Below are 21264 nucleotides of genomic sequence, written 5' to 3'. Positions count from 1 at the left end.
CCCCTTTCCTGGTTTCTCTACTGTCTCGTGTCCAAACCAAGCTAAAACCAGGCTAAAAGTTTTGGTGTCAGTGGCTCTTTATTAGTTGATTGACTGTTGTTGTCGATAGAACTATTATAATTATCATTATTCTTATGGTTCAAACAGACTCTTGTACTGTAAGGGTAGGTGTGGATATGAGATGGCCCCTAATTTACACATTTTTACACTTTTGTTTCGTTATTATGGGTTTTTCTTTTATGTTTGTGATTTTTTCTGTTTTAATTGTCATTAAATAAATATCTTTTTCATATCTGGTGCCAACGCTCCATTGCTTTGTTTTCAGGCCTTAGTCAGAGTCCAGAACACCTATTTACTGTAAGGAGCCCAAGTCTGAAAATGCACTTTTTATTCACATGTTGCTTGCTGGGGGCAAAGGTCCAGGTTGTAGTACTGATTTGTGGTGACAAGATATTCTAATATCTTGTTTGTTTAATTTATCAATTTTGTGTAGTTGATACTTGATATGTTTTTTATTTTAATTTCATGGTGTGGCTCTTATGAAGCGAGCCATCCGGATGTGTGTGTGTGTGTGTGTGTGTGTGTGTGCGTGCCTGTGTGTGTGTCTCCACGTATGTATATCTGTGTGTCTGTGCCTCCACGTCTGTCTGTCTGTGTGTCTGTACGGGACTAATCTGACAAACGACTGTACCGATGACAGATTTCTTGTGCATGCTGCTATTAGGCCAAGGAAGTGACTAACCAATGTTTTTATTTTATTTTTTCCACATTTGGTTTATTCTTTAAACATACACACACCAAATAAAAAAAGACATATATATATATTTATTTTTACTTACATTTTATACTGGAATGGTGGGTTGTATGGGGCTGACTGGTGTCATAGATGACTGACGTCAGACTGTTCACATGACATGCCAGAGCCACAAGGACGCCATACCGTAGTTCTACCTGTACGTACTCCGACTTGTTTTACTTAGGTTTACAGAGTTGCCAGCAGATATCTCGACTTCTCGAGGGTCCTGCAGTGAGTTTCTGGCCCTGAATGATTATTCCCTTAATGCAGGGTTCCCCAATAGGCGGCCCGCGGGCCATTTGCGGCCCGCGGGGGGCTACTGTCTGGCGCACACCAACCCCAGTAATAATGGTGGTATAAGAGCAGCAACAACACTAGTATATCGTGGTGGAAACCTTGTATGTCCAAAACATTTCGTTTTGTATTTATCATCTAAAGAATTTACTAAACTAGTGAAAACAGCCGATCTACAAGCACACAACGTTGTGTGCTTGTAGATCGGCTGTTTTCACTAGTTTTGTGCGACGATCTTGTATGATGAAGCAGGGCTTTGCTTTACCAAAAAAACGTACACATTTGAAACTTGGATATACGAGGTTTCTGCCCGAGAGTGACGATATCTGAGCTGTCGCTGGAGTAGTGGAAACGCCACCGTCGCCCCCTGCAATGTTGTGGCCCTCTGCTTGGTAACCTAGACATAATTCGGACGTTGGGAAAAACTATTTGGGGAACCCTGCCTTAATGTGTAAGAGCTGGTTGTATCCCAATCCTATCTGAAGGATACAGGTCCTCCATCAAGCTTGCTGAACACTGCGTGCCCGTTTTGATTAAATAACCTCACTTTATTCCAGAATTTGAGACCTATGATCACATGCCTAATTTATGCCTCTTAACCTCAGATATGGTATATAATGTATTATTTTGTATTTAAAGATTGTCTCCGCTAGGCCGAAGACATGGCAGAGACTGTTTTACACCCTGTTCGACTCCGTCTGTGAATAGCTAATCTCCGGCACCGTTGGCTTGATCGCAACTGCGCGCGCACACTCCCTGGATGCCAGAGCAGAACCTCTTTTATATATTAATCGCGTATCAGTCCGATTTTTCATATTCCATCCTGATTGGTGAATGACGAACATTGCTGGCCCACAGTAACCTACCTGACTTGGCGGAGACGCTTTTTCTAGTTAAATCAGTTTCACATTACAATGTTGTGCACAATGAGGAATCGTGGTCAACATTGCCCTCATCTTTGTCCTCCCTTTTTGCTATAGCTCATATGTTGGGAATACTTGGTGACCTACTCTAACTCTATTGCACAATGTTAATGTAAAGGTATACCAAAGTTACTACAGATGTCTGTAGTAAAGACGATGTAGTTGGTAAGATGATATGCTGCTGCAAAAACTGTTTAAATCGGGGGGGTTTGACAGCCTGTGCCGAATTTAACACAGAAGCACAGGCTACTGTACCTGATAAGCAGCAGATAAGGAACGCGCGGCTGTGTTATGTTCGGCAGAGGATGTCAAAACACTGTTTTGTCCGACAATCTCACCCAATTGTGTATGGCAATGCCTTGTGATTCTGTCCAGTGAAGGGTGGAGGTCACAGATGGGGGTAAGTATGTTGAGTCGTGGTGGTTACAATTCTAGCATAAAGCTGAACCCAGAGTGTATACAGTTCAACACAAGTTCCAACCACCTACCTAATGGTATAGCCAAAATGGCCCGGTGTAAATACTTTATAGCAAAGTGCTTGTAGCTAACCTCGCCTATCAGGCTTTCTGGGGGAAAGCCTGGTGTTCGTTCACTACAGGCCGTTTGGTTTCCGCCTAAAGCACGGAAACCACTAGAAGAAGTGGCGTCGCTTTGATTTAGTTCCCTCCGTTTGTTTCCCCAATCCCTATTAAAATGCTCCAGTAGCCTAGTGTAGTCTTGCCAGTCGCTAACAGTTGGACAAAAAGATGCATATACCAAACACATTTTTCAAAAGCAAAACTACTCTGCATCAAGGAGTTTATTAGGTAGGCCCTAAAAGTATGTCCTTGAGCGCAGGGGAATATTTTGGGTTAAAACTGAATCCGGTTTGATCTTTCCGGCAAATTGTAGTCCTTTGAGTACTACAACATGACGTGTTGTGGTTTCCGCTCCAGACCGGTTACAACCCCGAAAAGTGAAGTGATCCCAGACTAGCTTGTAGCAGATCCTAGTTTTAGAAGTTGTGTAACATTTTAAGTAGGTCTTGGGATATAGGGCAGCCTGCTGGGTCAGATAGGTAGATCAGGCAAATGGGGTAGAACACAAGAATAGTCATTGGCACCCATTTTGGTGCAGACCGTCCAGAATGGTGTGGGCCATATTTTCACATTTACAGTTAACTGTCAGATGTCAGAGTCTGTGTGTGTGTGTGTGTGTGTGTGTGTGTGTGTGTGTGTGTGTGTGTGTGTGTGTGTGTGTGTGTGTGCGTGCGTGTGCGTGCGTGTGTGTGTGTGTGTGAGAGCTGTCTACCCTACCCTGTAGTGCAGGGGTGGGCAACTCTGATGATGGAGAGGGCCACTATATTTCCACCTTCACTCCAGAGGGCCACATTGCATATTGCTACGTCTTACTTATTCTAGTATCTCATACAAAAGAAGCAAAAATAGCAGATCTACAAGCTCAAAACTAGATCGGCTTAGCTTCTTTTGAATTGGAATCCTGAATTATTTGTTGTTCTTTTTTAATTGGAATCCTGAAATGTAACATTTTGATTTAATTTCAAACACATTTAGTTATATACTCATGTTAAATTTATGAACTTAAATACAAATACATTGGACATAAAACAATACATTTAAATACTACTATACTAGTCATTAAGCTACTAATATAGACTGCCGGAATTAAAGCAGGTCATGTTTGGAATTAACCTGACTGCGCCAGATAGTTGCAGCAGTGCGTAACGCTCTGCCTTAGCCTACGCACTACTGCCACCATCTGACGAAAGTCAGGTTAGTTTGGAATTGTTAACAGCTGAAATCAATAATATATCAGTATTCCGAAACGTGGCCCCCGGGCCGCCAGTTGCCCATGTATGCTGTAGTGGGTGTGTTGTACCATGTGAAGTGTATGCTGCCACTCTGCCATAGGCTCCCCAGCAGCCACGTGCACACATAGACATCAAAGGGGGCTTGAGCCCCTGCCCTTTTATCCGTCTGAAAAAAGTGCGCTCTCCAGACCATGAATGCAGTTTTCACTATGGTGAAAGAAATGCAAAATGCCCTCTTTCCATGCCATACCTGAAGGCAGCATTCAAGAGAATTGCGTTGTCCAAACTCTCCTGAACTTGAATGCAGCATCTGATGTTGAAAGAATTGCCCTCTCTGTGTAGAAATCCATGCCGTACGCCACATCTCCAGTATTGACTTGATTATGCTTAGTTCAGTGTGCTCACACACCGAAAAAAATAGTTGACCTCGAAGCTCACAACGCGTCGTGCTGCAACGTGTAGTGAGCTTGGTGGTCTGCTATTTTCAGTGCTTCCACCAAAAGGCCCTTTTGTAAATTCCAGCCCCTACCTCTCCATAGCCCCTTTTCGACTGCAGCTTTAACACCACACCACCACACCACACCACACCACACCACACCGCACCACATACAAATATCTACATTTTCCATTACACAAAAGTACCCCTATCGGTAAGAAACAAATTGACCCTTTTAACTGTGATTATAAATAATACAACAGAAATTTGCATCACAACTATCCTATATAATACACTATAATGGATTATAACTCGAACTGTGATTATAATACACTATATAAGTATTAATGTATTACTGTGATAATTATAATACCCTATAGATTATAATAGTGGTTATAACACAATAGAATCTATTATCATGTATTACAACTATATCCTGGTGGTCTAAATGAAAAGTCAGTGAGTGATCAGTCATTATGATGTGTTTGGCCCTGTTTGGCCTAGCTCAGACCTACTCTAGACTGGATACTTTTTAGTACCACGTTTAGTACCACTTTCACACCACTCTACCCAGGTCCTTGTAGTGGAAAACCTGGCACAAGTAGGCGGTGTGGTGTGGAGTGGTGTGGTGTTGGGCCAGTGGAAAAGGGGCTTAACATTCTCATTCATTTCATTCATTCAAACCTTTATTTATACTCGAGAGACATTGAGGTTGCCCTCATTTGCAGTGTCGTCGAGATACATCAAAGTACAATCAATATTCACAAAACATTTACAGAACATTTACAAAACAAGTTTAAAAACAATTGCAGACATTTGCAGGAAGATCTGCAATCAAGGATTTAAAATGACCATATGTTATAGGAGAACCTATCTTGAATGTAAGCTGTAGTTCATTCCAGGTGGTTGGGGCATTAAAGCAAAAGGCTATCTTCCCTAGTTCAGTTTTTACTTTGGGACCTTTAGTGTGAGCCAGTCACATGGAGTGTGTCCTATATGTCACAGGATTCCAGTCCAGCATCGACTTAAGATACAATGGTAAGGTACCATCAATTGCCTTGAAAATAAACAGATACCAATGTTTATTTCGCCTGTCGACCAAAGAAGGCCAACCTACTCTATCGTACAGGGTGCAATGATGAGTCCTGTAATGTTCACCAGATACAAAACGCAGAGCAGAATGATAGACTGTGTCAAGGGGCTCTGCACGTCCCTGCTCCCGAGCACCCCTGGATAATTATGTACAGATTACCTCCCTTGTCTCACCTGGTTGGAACGTATACGTGTGTGTGTGAGTGTGTGTGTGTGTGTGTGTGTGTGCGAGGCACCAACCTGCTCACCAGGAGCAACTAGGAGTTCAGTGTCTTGCCCAAGGACACTTTGGAGGAGCTGGGATTTGAACCACCATCCTACGAATTATTGGCCAACCTGCTCTACCTCCTGAGCTATAGCCGCAATATAGCAAAAGCCTTAGCACACACAGTAATAGTCCTGATCTAATCTACAAATTATATATATACACACACACACATATACATTTATATAATCAGTAAGACGCCCTAAGGGAGAGGTTGCGCACATGGGCGCGTGTACGCTTCCGCCTGGGTGACAGCAGACTGTTTGGCGAGCACTGTGCCTTGGCATGGGATCAACTTTCCCTCTGCGTCCTAACATAAATATTGGATCTTTGGCTACAGTGTGTAGGGCCGCTTCTTTGTCTTTTAAAGACTATTTATGGGTTCAACTTGGTTGGTTGATTAAGGTGGACAAAATGTGGCCATATTCTCCCAAATATGGAGATGACTGACGTCTGACGTCACATCATAGATGTTTGATGCCATAGACCACATTAGACTGACGTAATATGTCCATATATGGGCATTCCCAGATATGGGCTTAATACTGATGACATCAGGGATCTCCAAGTATGGGCATAAAAGGGACAAGGACAGAATTCAATTGCAACATCATTGTGATGTCAGAACAGGTCAGCTATATCCTTCTAATGAGCTGGGATGAGGTGTCGTGATGTCAGAAGAGTGACGGATGGATGGACGGACGGACAGACATACAGACAGACGTGAGCTGGAGGTTTTCATACAAATAGCGACCTACGGTCATAATAAGCCTCCCGGTGTCTAGTTAGTGTGGTTGCCCCTGCAACCACACTAACTATAGTACTTGTCCGACTTTATTCCACCAAAAGTAAACTTTTCTTTTCCTCACAGTTTTGGTGGCACGCACCTGGGCCATGTCAAATCGCCCGGCTTCGGGACACGCATGCGTGCTATTTTGCGAAGAGATAGGCCTATGTTATATAGTTTAATTTATATAAATGTATTCGTGAATTAATCTGCTCCATTGACTTTAATTAAAAATAAACTTTTCCCAGATATGGATTTCATGTCTGACATCATAGACCAAGAGTATGTCCATATATAGACCACATGAGAACAGGGTTGCCCACCCTCCTGAATCGGGCAGGAGTCTCCTAAATTTTACCCCATATCCTGCGGTGCTCCTGAATTGTCATTTCTCCTGAATTTCTCATGGATTTGGTATGAAACTCCCCAAATTCACCAGAAACCAGGAAATTTCATCTAGGCCTACTATGTTAAAAATGTTCTGAGGGGGTGTGGGAAGTGCATGCAATCATATAGAGATATTCAACTTTTTGTGTTTTAATGGCTGGCATTGTACCAATTTCCAATGCGAGTAAGCAAGCCTGAAAATTATCAAAATCACAAAATTCACCTAAACACAGGAAAATACATCTATCTACAGTATAGGCCTACTCTGTTAAAAGGTTTCGGGGGAGACTACTCTGGAGGTCCTCCTAGTCCAAATATCTCCTAAACTACAAAACATTTCAAAGTAAAATCACACTTTGTGATTGTACTTGGGCATGGGCCTTGAACCTGTATAGCATGGACAACCACTCAAGAAACCACACCATTGAGCCAAGGCACCTTTGGGTCCTTAACAGGTATCTCCTGGTAGGCTACTTTTGATTTTTTTTCTCTTGTCTTTTAGCCTTGAAAAGATCAAAGTTCTCAAGCAATGAACTGTAGGAGGACTGGGATTCGAACATGAAACCTTTGAACTGAGAGTCTGATCATTAGACCACTACTACCCCATCTCTCACTGGAGGTAATTAATGGTGCTTATTGTGAGTAATTAGTTTGTATTAACCTTGAAAAGGTCCAAGTAATACAGCAATGATTGATTGATAGAAGACTTTATTAAAGAAGTTTGCATAGGAAAAAGTACAGTTTCATGACGGTACAGTTCACTGGTACAAGATCTACTAAAAGGAGATCCTAGAAAAGACTAAGCTTATTTCCATAGCAAACCATTTAAGTATCTCATAACATTGAATGACAGACGGATAGAACACAGTACTATGCAGTAGATATAGTCAGGAAAAAAGGGAAAGAATTTAAAAAATAAAAAATCATGCAGTAGGTAAATACAAAGAGGGGTCAGGGGAGGGTAGGGCTGGGCTATGTTTGTTTTTACCAGTTGCGAACGGCTGCTGCCTGTAAGTGGTTTTTCAGGGCAATTTTAAAGGATGCTAGTGATCCACGCTCCTTTAATGCCTTCGGTAAGGCGTTCCACATTTTTGTGATATAGCAGAAGAACGAGTTTGACCCTTTCTTTGAGGTGATCTGTGGGAGGACTGGAATTTGAACATGGAAGCTCTGAACTGAGATCTGAGAAACCGATCATCAGTCCGCTAATACACCATATGCCCCAGATTTCTTCAGGTGCTTTTGAGTTCTTCTTTTGTATTTTTAATCTTGAAAATGTATAAGTTCAAAAGAAATGTATGAGGACTAAGATTTGAATATGGAACCTCAGCACTGAGAGTCTGATGACTCTGATCTTTAGACTACTGGACCATCCTAGCCTTACATTAAGTAGCTCCTGTAGAAGTTTCTGCATTGATGACGTTTATGGCTACAGGAGCGTCTTAACGCTTTGACAGACAGGTCCGGAGTATGGTCTGCAAAACTGCTACTGCGGCTCTACACATGCACACATGCGAGACATATCTTCCGTACAAGTTCGTCAAGGTTTTTGCGACTTGTCCGGTAGCCTTGTTTAATGTATTAGTCCGTATTGTTAAATAAAATGAGTTTTTACCAAGTGTACAACTTTTCCTCGTTTGCTACAACGTTAGCTGCAACAGCGCCCGTTGGTGGCTGGAAGCATTATTGTGCATTCTTCCGTATACGTCATGTCCTTGTATGAGCGAATGGGGGAATGGATGAACGTCACGTGATAAGTGCAGCCATCTTTAACCAAACCAGAGATGCTAGATTTGGAAAAGACACACACTTGGTAAAAACTCATTTTATTTAACAATACGGACTAATACATTAAACAAGGCTACCGGACAAGTCGCAAAAACCTTGACGAACTTGTACGGAAGATATGTCTCGCATGTGTGCATGTGTAGAGCCGCAGTAGCAGTTTTGCAGACCATACTCCGGACCTGTCTGTCAAAGCGTTAAGACGCTCCTGTAGCCATAAACGTCATCAATGCAGAAACTTCTACAGGTCCGACTTAATGTAAGGCTAGGACCATCCACCACTAGAAAACTCTTCAGCTGCTTTTAAGTTGGGGTGGCTAGCTGAATGGTTAGTGTGAGCCTGCCTGCCTGCCTGGGATTCAGTAGATCCCTCCCTGGTATGATCCCAGCTCCTGCAAAGCGTCGAAGAGTCCATGAGCAAGCCACCTAACAGAGCTCCTTTCTTTTTTTAACCTTGAAAAATACTCATTAGGCTATACAACATTGAACTGTAGGAGAACAACAGCCAGGGGTCTTCAACAGGGGGTCCGCGACCCCTAGGGGGTCCGCGAAATTATTGCTTAAAAAAAAAAAGATTTCAAAAAATGTTTTTTTTTTTTTTTTTTTGCCATTTTCCACATTTATGTTAAAAAATAAATCGTGATTCTATCCATTTTGAATAGCTTGAATACATGATTACTATGCAATTGACAGATTGTTGATATTATTGACAATATTCTCAGTTAATAAGTAGTAGGCTATGTTTAGAAATGGTTGTGGTACGGCCCACCCTGCTCGCTGTAACTTGTACATGTTTAAAATAAAAAATATGTCGTAGCCCCGACCCCCCCACCCTACGAGGTGGTAGGGGGTCCCTGCTCCATCTCCCCACCAGTTTGGGGGTCCCCGGCCTGAAAACGCTGAAGACCCCTGGCCTATTCAATTATGGCGTCTCTGTGCTGAGAGAGTCCGATAATTAGATCACTACCCTATCACTCAGAATCTCTTAGCCCAAACCACCGCCAGGGCTTGACATCAACTTTTTAATTGAGGCACTTGTCCTCTGGACAAGTATAGGCTACATTTCCCATTCACTTACGCATAGCCTACAGCACAAAGCGGCTAGGAGCATCAAGGTGAAACCAAGAGCCAAATAGGCTACATTTAAAGATGTAGGCCTCTGGCCTACCTATTAGTTGTCCCGGACAAGGGCAAGCCTTAATGTCATGACCTGACACCAATGATTGGCCTAGCAACATCATCCATTATGGCAGTTGCAAAGAGTTGCTTTGGTGCGGTTGACCTTTAAACTGTTTTGTTGCAAGGAGTTGCTTGGCGAATCGTTGGTGCAAAATTCAATAGAACACATGAAAATATATATGTTAAGATTAAGTTCTGGGGGAGGAGCATGAGCGGAGGACCCTCAGACCCCGGTTGGGGAATCCCCCAAGTTGGGGGCCCCAACCATGACATCATAACGGTGTAGGCTACATTGAAATTAAGCCAAACCCCACAATCAATCCTCCAGTTCTAGGCAACACAGAACCCCCTTCTGTGTTGGGACTTTTTTCTTATTTCCACATAATGTCATAACAACTCAAAGTTATAGCCTATTAATGACATAGTTCAATGTTGAAAATGGGTGGTTCTCCCCTTTAGGACTACAGTACTTAAATGCACTTAGTTACTTTACACCACTGTTTAACATTGGGGAACCCATCGTCCTCAGCTCCACAATGTTTACCTGTGTGTCCAGTTTTCCGGTTACCCGAGCATTTGCATAACAGTGGCCGCGTTGCATAAACCATGGAGGTATTGTGCATAAGCTTTCTGCTTTTGGAATTCTCTTAGCATATCAACAGAGCAAAAATAATTGTACAGTCACATTGATAGATTTGGCCGTGTTGGATTGCAGAACATTGCATTATTTGCATTCTGCTTTTAACAAACGTCTGTATTGTTATTGGCCCGCCGTTGTAGGTTCAGATTCAGTGATGTTCTGTGTTTTCACTCCTGTGCTACCGCTACGCCATCTAGCGGTAATGTAAAAAAGAAAGGAAGGTCTCCGTGCTCTTTTATGATCATATACCGGTAATAATCAGTGGTGTAAAGTAAGTAAGTATATTTACTTAGGTAGGCCTACTGTAGTAACTGTAGGCCTACTTAAGTAACATTTTGAGGTATTTATTTTGTAGGCCTACTTTACTTGAGTAGCCTAATTCAAATTACCAATACTTTTATTTCTACTCCACTACATATATAGGATCCAAATATTGTACTTTTACTCCACTACAATTATCTGAAAATGTACTAGTTACTAGTTACTTTGCAGATTTGGATTATTATGCCAAAACATAGACATGAACCACTTCATATAAAACGTGTGAAAGTGATATTTTTTTATTATAATTATTATTATTATTTTTTGTGTCAAAATCTCCATTATAATTTTCTGAACGTTTAAAGGAGTAGGCTATATTTCTAAAACATTTCAAGGATTAATGTTCAGGGCAGGCAAACATGTGCACAGTAAGATGAACATTTTAAAGTTTGAATGGGGATTCTAGGTGTAAGTGTGTACTGTAGGACTATAGTCCCAAAGTTTTTGCCAATGACAATGCATTGAGCGCTTAAAGCTCAATATTTCAAAAACTACAAATAATGTCAAAGTAATTAATTAAGAGTAAGGTGGAATCTTAAATTGTGAATCAAGTTTATAGGTTAAGGAACAGAAAGGTGCTAACGTTTTAAATGTTCAAGCATGTGTGTCCACCATAAGCTGAATGACCGGTATAAAACATCTTCCATTGAATTCCATTATAATTTTCCTAGAAACTCCATTCATAATTTTAATAATCCGGCTTACTGTAGGCACACACGTTTTTATGTTTTACTGACATTCTCACTTTGAATGTTTTATAGTTTTTGTAATATTTAACTTTGAATGTTTTATAGTTTTTGTGATATTTAACTTTAAAAATGTAATCTGAAAACTTTTGACACCTTGCTCTTCCTTCATACTTTAACCTAGAAACTTAAAATCTCCACCATACTATGGACATGTATGCTTATGATTTTTACATTTAAATAATTGTAGTTTTTTAAATGTTTAACTTTACACACTTGGGGGAAGATTTTGACACCAACATAGCCTAGGGATTTTGACACCAACATAGGGATTTAAAATATCCTTCTTGGGTTAAACTCAAGAATTGGAACAACAATCTCAATTATTTTAAACATTTGAATTTATATTAAATCAACATGGATGTAACGTGACACTGTCATATAAAACAGTGGGCTATCTTAACATTTTTAATACAGTATGTAATCACAGGAAAAATCATTAGTAATATAAGGCATGTTTGATGTTCAATTACACTTATTCTGGCAGGGTGGTCTCATGAGAAGAATAGAAGAACATGAACATCCAAGATTGGACGGTTTTGTAGGTTGTAGGTTCCTGGTTGCCGTGTGCTACTGGTCAGTCAGTTGTCTAACTTGTCTAATGTCTAGCAATACTTCATGGATCCAGTCAACAAACCTTTAGTCCAGTGTCTCCCAACCTTTTTTCTGCCAGAGCACTACTTTTCATAGCAAAAAGATCCAAGGGCACACTTTTAGTATCAGTGATGTCAGCATGCGGACAGACATTCGGTAAATTAATAGTTAGATATGTACCGTGTACAGTATTCCAGCTGTGCAAACTCATGCCAATTGAAGCATAAATCAAACAAACTACATACTATGTAATATGTAACAGCACACGTGGTGAAACGATTCATGTGATGAGAGCGAGTTGTCAAGTGAGCTCCTATTACACTATCAACATGTACTTACTGCACTCTCATTATGTGCTGACATGATGGTTTTCACCATCTTCATCTTCGGGACACACCACTCAATGAATGTTCCTTAGCTGAGACACATATTATGAACATTAACAAGTTGTGTTGATACGTGGCTTAATGAATCATTAACACAAATCAAGATAAACAAGTTGTGCTTGGCAACGCATTCCAGGCCACTGACAAAGGGAGAATCCTGTAATGACTAGTCACACCACAGCAATATCTGTATAGAACACCTTAATTCAGTACGGTATTATACTTTTAACACCATATTCCAGTGTAAACGTGTTGTTGCTGCAAACAGAATATTGATGAAATGCAATTAGCTGAGGAAGATAAAGAATCTGAAGTCTCTGTCTTCTAGTTTGGACTCCTGTAAGTAAGGCCACCACAATGGTGTGAATACTTCATGAAATCTAAGTGTGTATATAGCGCAGGTACAGTATATACTGTATTTGTAGGCAGGGACATGCTGGCCATTGGGAAAAGCGGGACAACTCCCGAACGGCCCGTTCATTCCCATTAGGATTTTTTTTTTTTTTTAATGTCGGCCTTCGTTCCATTTTGGGGGCTGTGCGGCCAACAAAGTAAATTGTCACTGTCGGGCAGAAACCTCGTATCTCCAAGTTTCAAATGTATACATTTTTTTCGCAAAGCAAAGCCCTGCTTCATCATACAAGGCCGTTGCACAAAAGTAGTGAAAACAGCCGATCTGTGCGAGGCGTTGTGTGCTTGTAGATCGGCTGTTTTCACTAGTTTAAATCATTTTTAAAATGATAAATACAAAACAAACGGTTTTGGACATAAAAGGTATCCACCCGACAACGACGAAATATATATATATAAAAAAAATTAGGGCCTCTCCAACTATTTTTCCCGGGCTGAATCAGGGGCCCAGCACGTCCCTGTTTGTAGGTATATGTGTATAGGTTTTTGGTCCCGATTAGCTGGTGCCATATCAACCAGCTTGTCGTTCTGTATTTCACAGCTTGCTGGTGAGCTGCGTGTGTGTTTGTGTGTTGGCCGTCCCGGGGAACCCTCCATCAAAGGCTGCGTTCAACACCTCTTCCAGGTGGCTTGCGGCTACGAAGTCAAGTTCCGCTCGAACGTTGGCCGGTATCTCCTCTAGATCCTTCTCGTTGCGCTTTGGAAGAATGATGCGCTTCACTCCTGCCCTGTGAGCTGCTAGAACTTTGTCCTTGATCCCGCCCACCTGAGAACAGGCCAATGCAATCACTCAACAAAAATAATGTATTTTTCAAATATTTTACAAGCCTCCGCCTGTTTTAATATAATATGAACTACTATACTGCGTTTGAAAACCTACTGGTAGCACCAATCCTCGGAGCGTGATCTCTCCCGTCATGGCAACGTCTGATCTGACCAATCGACCGCTGAACAGTGATGCCAGGCAGGTGACAATGGTGACGCCGGCAGAGGGGCCATCTTTGGTGACAGCACCCGCAGGAAAATGGAGATGAATGTCTGTCCCTTCCAATGGGTCATTGCCCCCCACCACTACACACACACACACACACACACACACACACACACACACACACACACACACACACACACACACACACACACACACACACACACACACACACACACACACACGTAAGCATGCAGAAGCACACACAGAAATATACAATGAATGTGTATCTGAATTAACACAAAATCTGCCATCAAAATACCCCTTTGTACCCCTTCTCTGCCATGCCCGTAGAACCCGTAAATGTAATAAAAATGTATTAAAAATTTTTTTTTTATCGAAACGCAACTAAAATAGGCCGGAACTAATGCTCCGTGATCGGTTTCTACACGGACACATTATTGAGCGGACACCTTTAACATTGGAGTCCCTGAAGCGGAAGTCCGTCCTCTATTTTGGCCCAGCTTACTGTCTGGACTCCGCGGCTTACAGATGGAGAACTTATTGATCAATTGAAAAAGTTTCAACGGATTTGAGAAGCTGATGGAATACGCGAACACACGAGCAGTGTCCGATCACGCACGATGGGAACTGGACGAGCGCCCACGTTAACAGGTAGGACTCGGAGAAGCCGGCAGTGAAAGACATAGAGAAATTAACGGGCTTTACGGCCGTAAACTACGAATGAGTTAAGGTAGTAAAAGTTTTATACTGTATTTCTGTAATTGCATTAATATAAATTACAGTATGTCACTAACTGACTCAGTTGGTAGCATTATATCTTAGTTAACCAAAAGACAAATGAGCTATCTAAGGGATAACGTCTGGCTCAGCGGTCATTATCGAGTGATAAAATCCAGACAGGCTGATATGGCAGCGACGCGATAGCGGAGCCAGAGCTAGGCGCTGTCGGGTTTCTGCCCGACAGCAATGATATGATATCCGCAATAATAGATATCATAAGTTCATAACCAATGCATCTATCAAACAAATGCATCACAAGACCGTCATGGATTCATTATGTCCTCCGTGTTTGACATGGACGCACAAGTTGCTTTAATAGAAATGTCCATTCTATATTTCTATGGTTTTTACAATAGTCTCTGAAAATCAAGTATTGGAACTTTCCAATCGGTCCTCATACAGTACATGCCTGTATGTAACTGTGCTTCTACTTTCTAGGTGCTGTGACTGCATCTTCTGTATCAATCCATGTGCGTGAGTGTGCTCAGAGTTGTACGAGACGAGTGTCCACACACCGCTTGTCAGCTGATACTTCTTGGCGTTAGCTCTGAGCCAGGTGATAGCCAGTTGAGCTGACTCCTTCATCACGTCTCCTAGCTGGCCAGTCAGCGTGAGTTGGCCCTCTCCCTCCATCCGACTGGCCTCCACAAACATGATCTCCCCTCCTAGAGGAGTCCAGGCCAGTCCCAGGGCTATGCCAGGCAGGGTGAGGTGCTCGGACACCTACAGTACAAACACACGCACACACATTACATATACGGCTTTCCAAGGCATGATAGTCGGGGACCCACAGGCCCAAAAGCTCAAGGAATAGGGTTGAACTTGTGATGTCATGCACTACCTTTTATTTCTGTTTTATCTATTAGTTTGGTCATTAAGGTTGGAAACATCGCGATTGGTGTGTGTGTGTGTGTGTGTGTGTGTGTGTGTGTGTGTGTGTGTGTGTGTGTGTGTGTGTGTGTGTACATTTGTATATCCACTGACCCATTGACTTCACTATACAGGAAAAGAAAAATATGTATAGTGAACTGGGACAGTGAATATACAAATGGACGTACATTTTTTTTGTGATGTTTCCGGCAGAGCAGACCTCTCATTCTGTGGACCTTAACGCTTTCAGTGCCAGCTTTCACTACTAGAGGGCGCCCAGTGGCCATAGAATTCACCATAGAGATACGCTGGTATATGCACAAGCCGGTATATGCACAAGCCGTGCGCAGCCATGATGCGCCTGAACACTTTCCTTTGTGCATGTACAGGAACAGGATGAAGTTAGCTTGAAGTTAGCTATTGGCTACCAAGCATTTTAGAAGCCCTATTTTCGGCGATTTAGCCATGATTAAACCTTGCACACCTCATGGATATGCATGGAACAGAGAAAATGAGCTCTAAAGATCCTGGATTGCATTGGAGTGGATGGTAAATATCGGCGGCGCGATCGGGATAGGCACCCAGGACGTTAACTGTTCTGCTGCTGTTGACGGCGCTCACCGTCATTGAAAGGGTTAATACCATGGCGCCGTTGACGGTGAGGACTGTCAATCTTACTGTATATACAGTTAAGATATTATTACTTACTGTACGTCGCTCCGGTCCCGCCCGCATCGGTAATGTCCGCGATTTGTTTACAACGCACGTCGGCTGTGCACGCGAAGTTAATGTCCTCCATAGTAAATCCATTGAGAGGCCCATAAAGAGACCTCATTTTCTCCAAAAGGGACATTCTTATACAAAGGATGGTCTCCACTCTTCCATACTGTACACAAACGCTGGGCGCAGCCATGTTCTCTTCTGGGCTCACACTGTCATGTGACTAGATGACGTAATCGTTGCCGTCAAGTGATAATCCAAAAAAACAAAAACAACCCCCTTCCAGCCCTTCAAAATAATAGCGGCGGCCTATGGAGGAAACGGCGTGGCACCGAGGCACCAAGCAACCTTCAGATTAAGAGGCACTATTAGTGTTAATAAGGTCCAAATTATCCCGAACTAGTTCGGGATAGGCACTGTATGAGTTAATGACCAAACTAATAGATAAAACAGAAATAAAAAGTACGGCAAGACATCACAGGTCATCACATTTTGGGTGACTGGGTCCCCCGCCTATGATGGGTGCACATCTGTATTGTGTTATAGTGCAGGGGTCTTCAACGTTTTCAGGCCGGGGACCCCCAAACTGATGGGGAGATGGAGAAGGGACCCCCTACCACCTCGTAGGGTGGGGGCGTCGGGGCTACGACATATTTTTTATTTTAAACATGTACAAGTTACAGCGAGCAGGGTGGGCCGTACCACTACCATTTCTAAACATACTACTTATTAACTGAGAACCAATGTCAATAATATCAACAATCTGTCAAATGCATAGTAATCATGTATTCAAGCTATTCAAAATGGATAGAATCATGATTTATTTTTTAACATAAATGTAAAAAAGAAAAAAAAAAAACATTTTTTGAAATATTTTTTTTTCCCTTTTTTTTTTTTTTAAGCAATCATTTCGCGGACCCCCTGCAGTACCTCCGCGGACCCCCTAGGGGTCGCGGACCCCCTGTTGAAGACCCCTGTTATAGTGTATTTCACAGCATTCCAGTATTTTCCGTTCTATTTAACTTATGCACACTTAAATGAACAGCTGCCGACACCAATCACAGCCTATTGTACTCTATATTCAACACTCAGTGGAAGACCTACATACAAGTTCACAACGTGTTGTGACCTTGTACTGTAGGTAGGGCTGTCACGATTATGACATTTTACATGACGATTAATTGTCACTCAAATAATTGCGATTAACGATTTAATTGTGTTTTTGTCGTTGACAATTACATTTCCGTTTGGCTTTTAGGCTTTGAAGTTGCACATGGTAGATATGACACATAACCTAAATATACAAAGAAATTACTGACATATTTGACAACTTTACACTTAAAAAATAACATTGATAGTGGAAATAGCCGATCTACAAGCTCACAACGCGTCGCATCGCGACGCGTTGTGAGCTTGTAGATCTGCTATTTCCACTATTTCTGAAAATATTTGTCAATGTATGAACATTTTTCAACATTCACGATTATGACAAAATATTTGCGATTATGTCAAATAATTACGATTAGACGATTATGTAATAATTGTGACAGCCCTAACTGTAGGTCGGCTATTTTCACCATGTGATGAAGTAGGTACTGAGCTTAAGTCTCCATGTTCCACTCCTGCCCAGTGACTCCTTTCTCGTCTCCTCACCTCCATTTCAAACAGCGGTGGTCCCAGGATGTCTTTCAGGGCCACGTGATCAATCACTATGGGCATCTCTGGGGGTGCAGCCATGTCTGTACACATGCACCCATGCACGCACGCACATGCACACACACACACACACACACACACACACACACACACACACACACACACACACACACACACACACACACACACACACACACACACACAAAACAAATCGACGCTACAGAGCAACTCATGATTCTCGAAGATTACAGGTCCACAAAGGGAAGGTAGCAGAAGTAGGCTGGGGTGTTCTTCCATTTTCTTTGTGTGGGTATGTGATAGGGCATTCACCAAATATTCAAATATTCGAATATCAAAGTCACAATTCGACGTTGTTCACCGAAGTCGAATATTCGCTTCTTTTTTTCCTGAGTTGTCAATGCCCCTGGTGGATGAATTTGTTAATGCTCTATACCAGGGGTTCTCAAACCTTTTTAGGCCGCGACCCCCAAAATAAACATATTTTAACTGGGGACCCCCACCCTGACAAGCACTTGGAACTGTAGGTATTACATTTAAAGGGACTCGGTTCTGCAGATATATATTGTGAAAATAGCAGATCTACATGCTCACAATGCGAGGTGTTGTGAGCATGTAGATCGGCTATTTTCACAATGTTCGCCTCTTGCTTACTTAATATTTGACAGTTTGGCCAGTCCTGTCGAATATTCGACTTTTCGAATACTTTGAGGTCGAATAATTCGAATACTAAAAATCACTATTCGTGAATGCCCTATTATGTGAGGATCTGTAGGTGAGCACCAGCTTGGGCATCAAATAAGACAGACAGGAAGCAAGGGCAGGACAGACAGATGGACAGGGCGTGGCCGGAGGGCAACAGCTGCCGACCTGGTCATGTGACATCTGTCACCAACAGAGACTAAAGGAACAGCTGGTGTGCGTGCCCACACACACACACACACTCACACACACACACACACACACACACACACACACACACTCTACATACAGTGAACATAGAAGGCCAGAACAGAAGCACACCAAATACCGGCCGCAAATGCTGTATTAACACATGTACGCATGCATTCACATGAACGCACGCACACACACACACACACACACTCACTCAAACATCATCAGTTTTTCCTGCGTGCAACTACTGCAGGCCTTAACTCTTTGCGTGCCAGCGCCCTCTAGGGGCCAAAGAATGCCAGCGCATCTCTCATAGGCGAGCGCTTTAGCTTCCAGGACTTCAGCTTCCAGGACCTGACGTGCTCACGTTGATGCACAGCATGGAAATGTCCCGGATGAAGATGCTAACAGAATGGCTATTCCCATTTTGTCATCTAAAAGATCATTTTTGGGCGATTTCGCCGTAAATAAACCTCGCACCGCTTTCCTAAAACACAAAAAAGAGATATAAGCCTTTAAAGATGCGGTCATTCATTGGATTAGGCGGAGATTGGCGATTGCGTTCGCAAATTACGGCCGGCTGGGACGTTGTTAGCTTTCGGCTAGTAGCTACAAAAATCAAGCCAGGCTTCAGAAGGCCTCTTATCATTTTATTCATTTAATTAAATAAAGCCGAACTACTTCGGGATCGGCACACTCGTGTACTCATCGGAAGCGGCGCCGAACATCGGGTGAACATTGGGGAGCTCAAAAATGTATTTTAAACCATTTTTAATGGAATATATCGTCGGACAGAGTAGAACGGCTAGCTGGCTAGCGGCTAGCGAGCCAGGACCACCCACGACTCTACAAGCAGCTCGGGGTAAGTGAATTAATAAAAAAAAGATTGTATTGGATTGAAATAAAGCCGAACTAGTTCGGGATCGGCACCAGATCTTAACAAAGAAAAAAGCAGGTCATTTTAACAGTAAATACGGCCTTTTGTTTTCACAAAGTTATTCAGTTATTCTCCTTTAGGGCGGTACTTCATATTTGGACGGTGTATCAGAATTGGTTTCTAATAGCAGTCAGACTATAGGTTTGTGAATTTATATTTACACAGATGTAGGCAGAGATCGTTGATCGTTTGGCAATGCCAGACAATTGTGCAGATCGTCGCTATCGGGCAGAAACCTGTCCAAAACGGTCACTTTTCAGGATATGGAAAAAAAAAGTTGCTATATTTTTCAACGATAATTGAATGACACAAATAAACATATGGAGATCGGTTTCTGGTCGACAGCAACGATACATACTGTATGAAGGGTCTAGTTACCCAAATGTAAACGAGAGATAAGATGGGATCTAAACGGGTACACATTTTGTGTATCATTATTTTATGATTTAACTATTGAAAAATAGCAGATATACAAGCTCGCAGCTTAGATCTGCTATTTTTGAAAAATCGTGAAAATGAGAATTTTGACCCGATTCTATAAATGCCTTCTAAGGTTTTTTGAAAAACCTATGTTTCTATGTCAGCAATCTGGCCGGCCATCGTCAAAGAAAAGGTCCCTTTCACTTAACTGGAGCTCAGTTAAGGCCCGTGCACACTGGGCCGAGCCCGGGGCCGATTCCCCGGGGCCGATTGTCGGGATGATCCCCCGGGAAAATCGTTCAGTCGGCCCCGGACTCGGTCTTGGGTTTGTACGGTACCCCGACACGATCGGATTATGTTAATGGGATTTTTATGGCCTCGGGACTCGTCGGAAGCTCTCCCGAGAATATCAAAAAAGCTTGATATTCTCGGGTCATCGGGTAGGAATCCTTTACAATTATTGTCGTCTGAATGAGCTACCGGGTTTACTTCAGATTTTATCCAAGCCAGCTCCTCCTCCTTTTTCTTTTGGATGCGCAGAGTGTAGGTTATTCTGTCACCTCACAATAGAATAGCCTACACTTTTATTATTATTAGTAGCCTACTTACTTTTTACTTTAGCCTACTTTCTCCCTAAAATGTTGTAATCACTTGTTCAAAAACGTTATAGCCTATAGCGTTCTTTTTTTTCCTTTTTGAGCGGTGGTAGACCGCTCCATAGCATGGCCGTGTGTGTATCCGTGTATGTATCCGTGTATGTATGTGTGTATGTAGCCTGAACTACCACTCAGTGACCAGAGAGGGTGCTCTTGAGTCTAGTCTGAGCATCAACTGCAATATTCTCTCTCTCTCGCACGCACGCACGCACGCACGCACGCACGCACGCACGCACGCACGCACGCACGCACGCACGCACGCACGCACGCACACACACACACACACACACACACACACACACACACACACACACACACACACACACACACACACACACACACACACACACACACACACACACACACACACACACACACACACACACACACACACACACACACACACACACACCGCTCAGTTCACACGGGTGTGATTTTTTTCTTCTGCGCAGTCATTTGGCGACAAGGCATGCAGTGTAGGCCTATTCTATCACCTCACGAAAGCCTTT

At 42.5% G+C, this 21264-nt stretch overlaps 1 protein-coding gene across 1 annotated transcript in view; it reads right to left on the bottom strand.

Annotated features, from left to right (window-relative positions):
- Positions 1-13334: 13334 nt before the first annotated feature.
- Positions 13335-21264, bottom strand: part of lonp2 (lon peptidase 2, peroxisomal) — a 39506-nt gene continuing 31576 nt past the window's right edge. Inside the window, exons 14-17 of the mRNA XM_080737640.1 lie at positions 17828-17913; positions 15100-15307; positions 13733-13923; positions 13335-13618 (exon numbers count right to left, since the gene is read on the bottom strand). Of these exons, the coding sequence (XP_080593766.1) occupies positions 13388-13618; positions 13733-13923; positions 15100-15307; positions 17828-17913 (716 nt within the window). The 3' untranslated portion in view covers positions 13335-13387. The remainder of the gene's footprint in view (positions 13619-13732; positions 13924-15099; positions 15308-17827; positions 17914-21264) is intronic.

Source organism: Nannobrachium achirus (genome assembly GCF_963921795.1).
Source record: "Nannobrachium achirus genome assembly, chromosome: 11".
Lineage (NCBI taxonomy): Eukaryota > Metazoa > Chordata > Actinopteri > Myctophiformes > Myctophidae > Nannobrachium > Nannobrachium achirus.
This window is presented reverse-complemented; position numbering and strand designations above follow the sequence as displayed.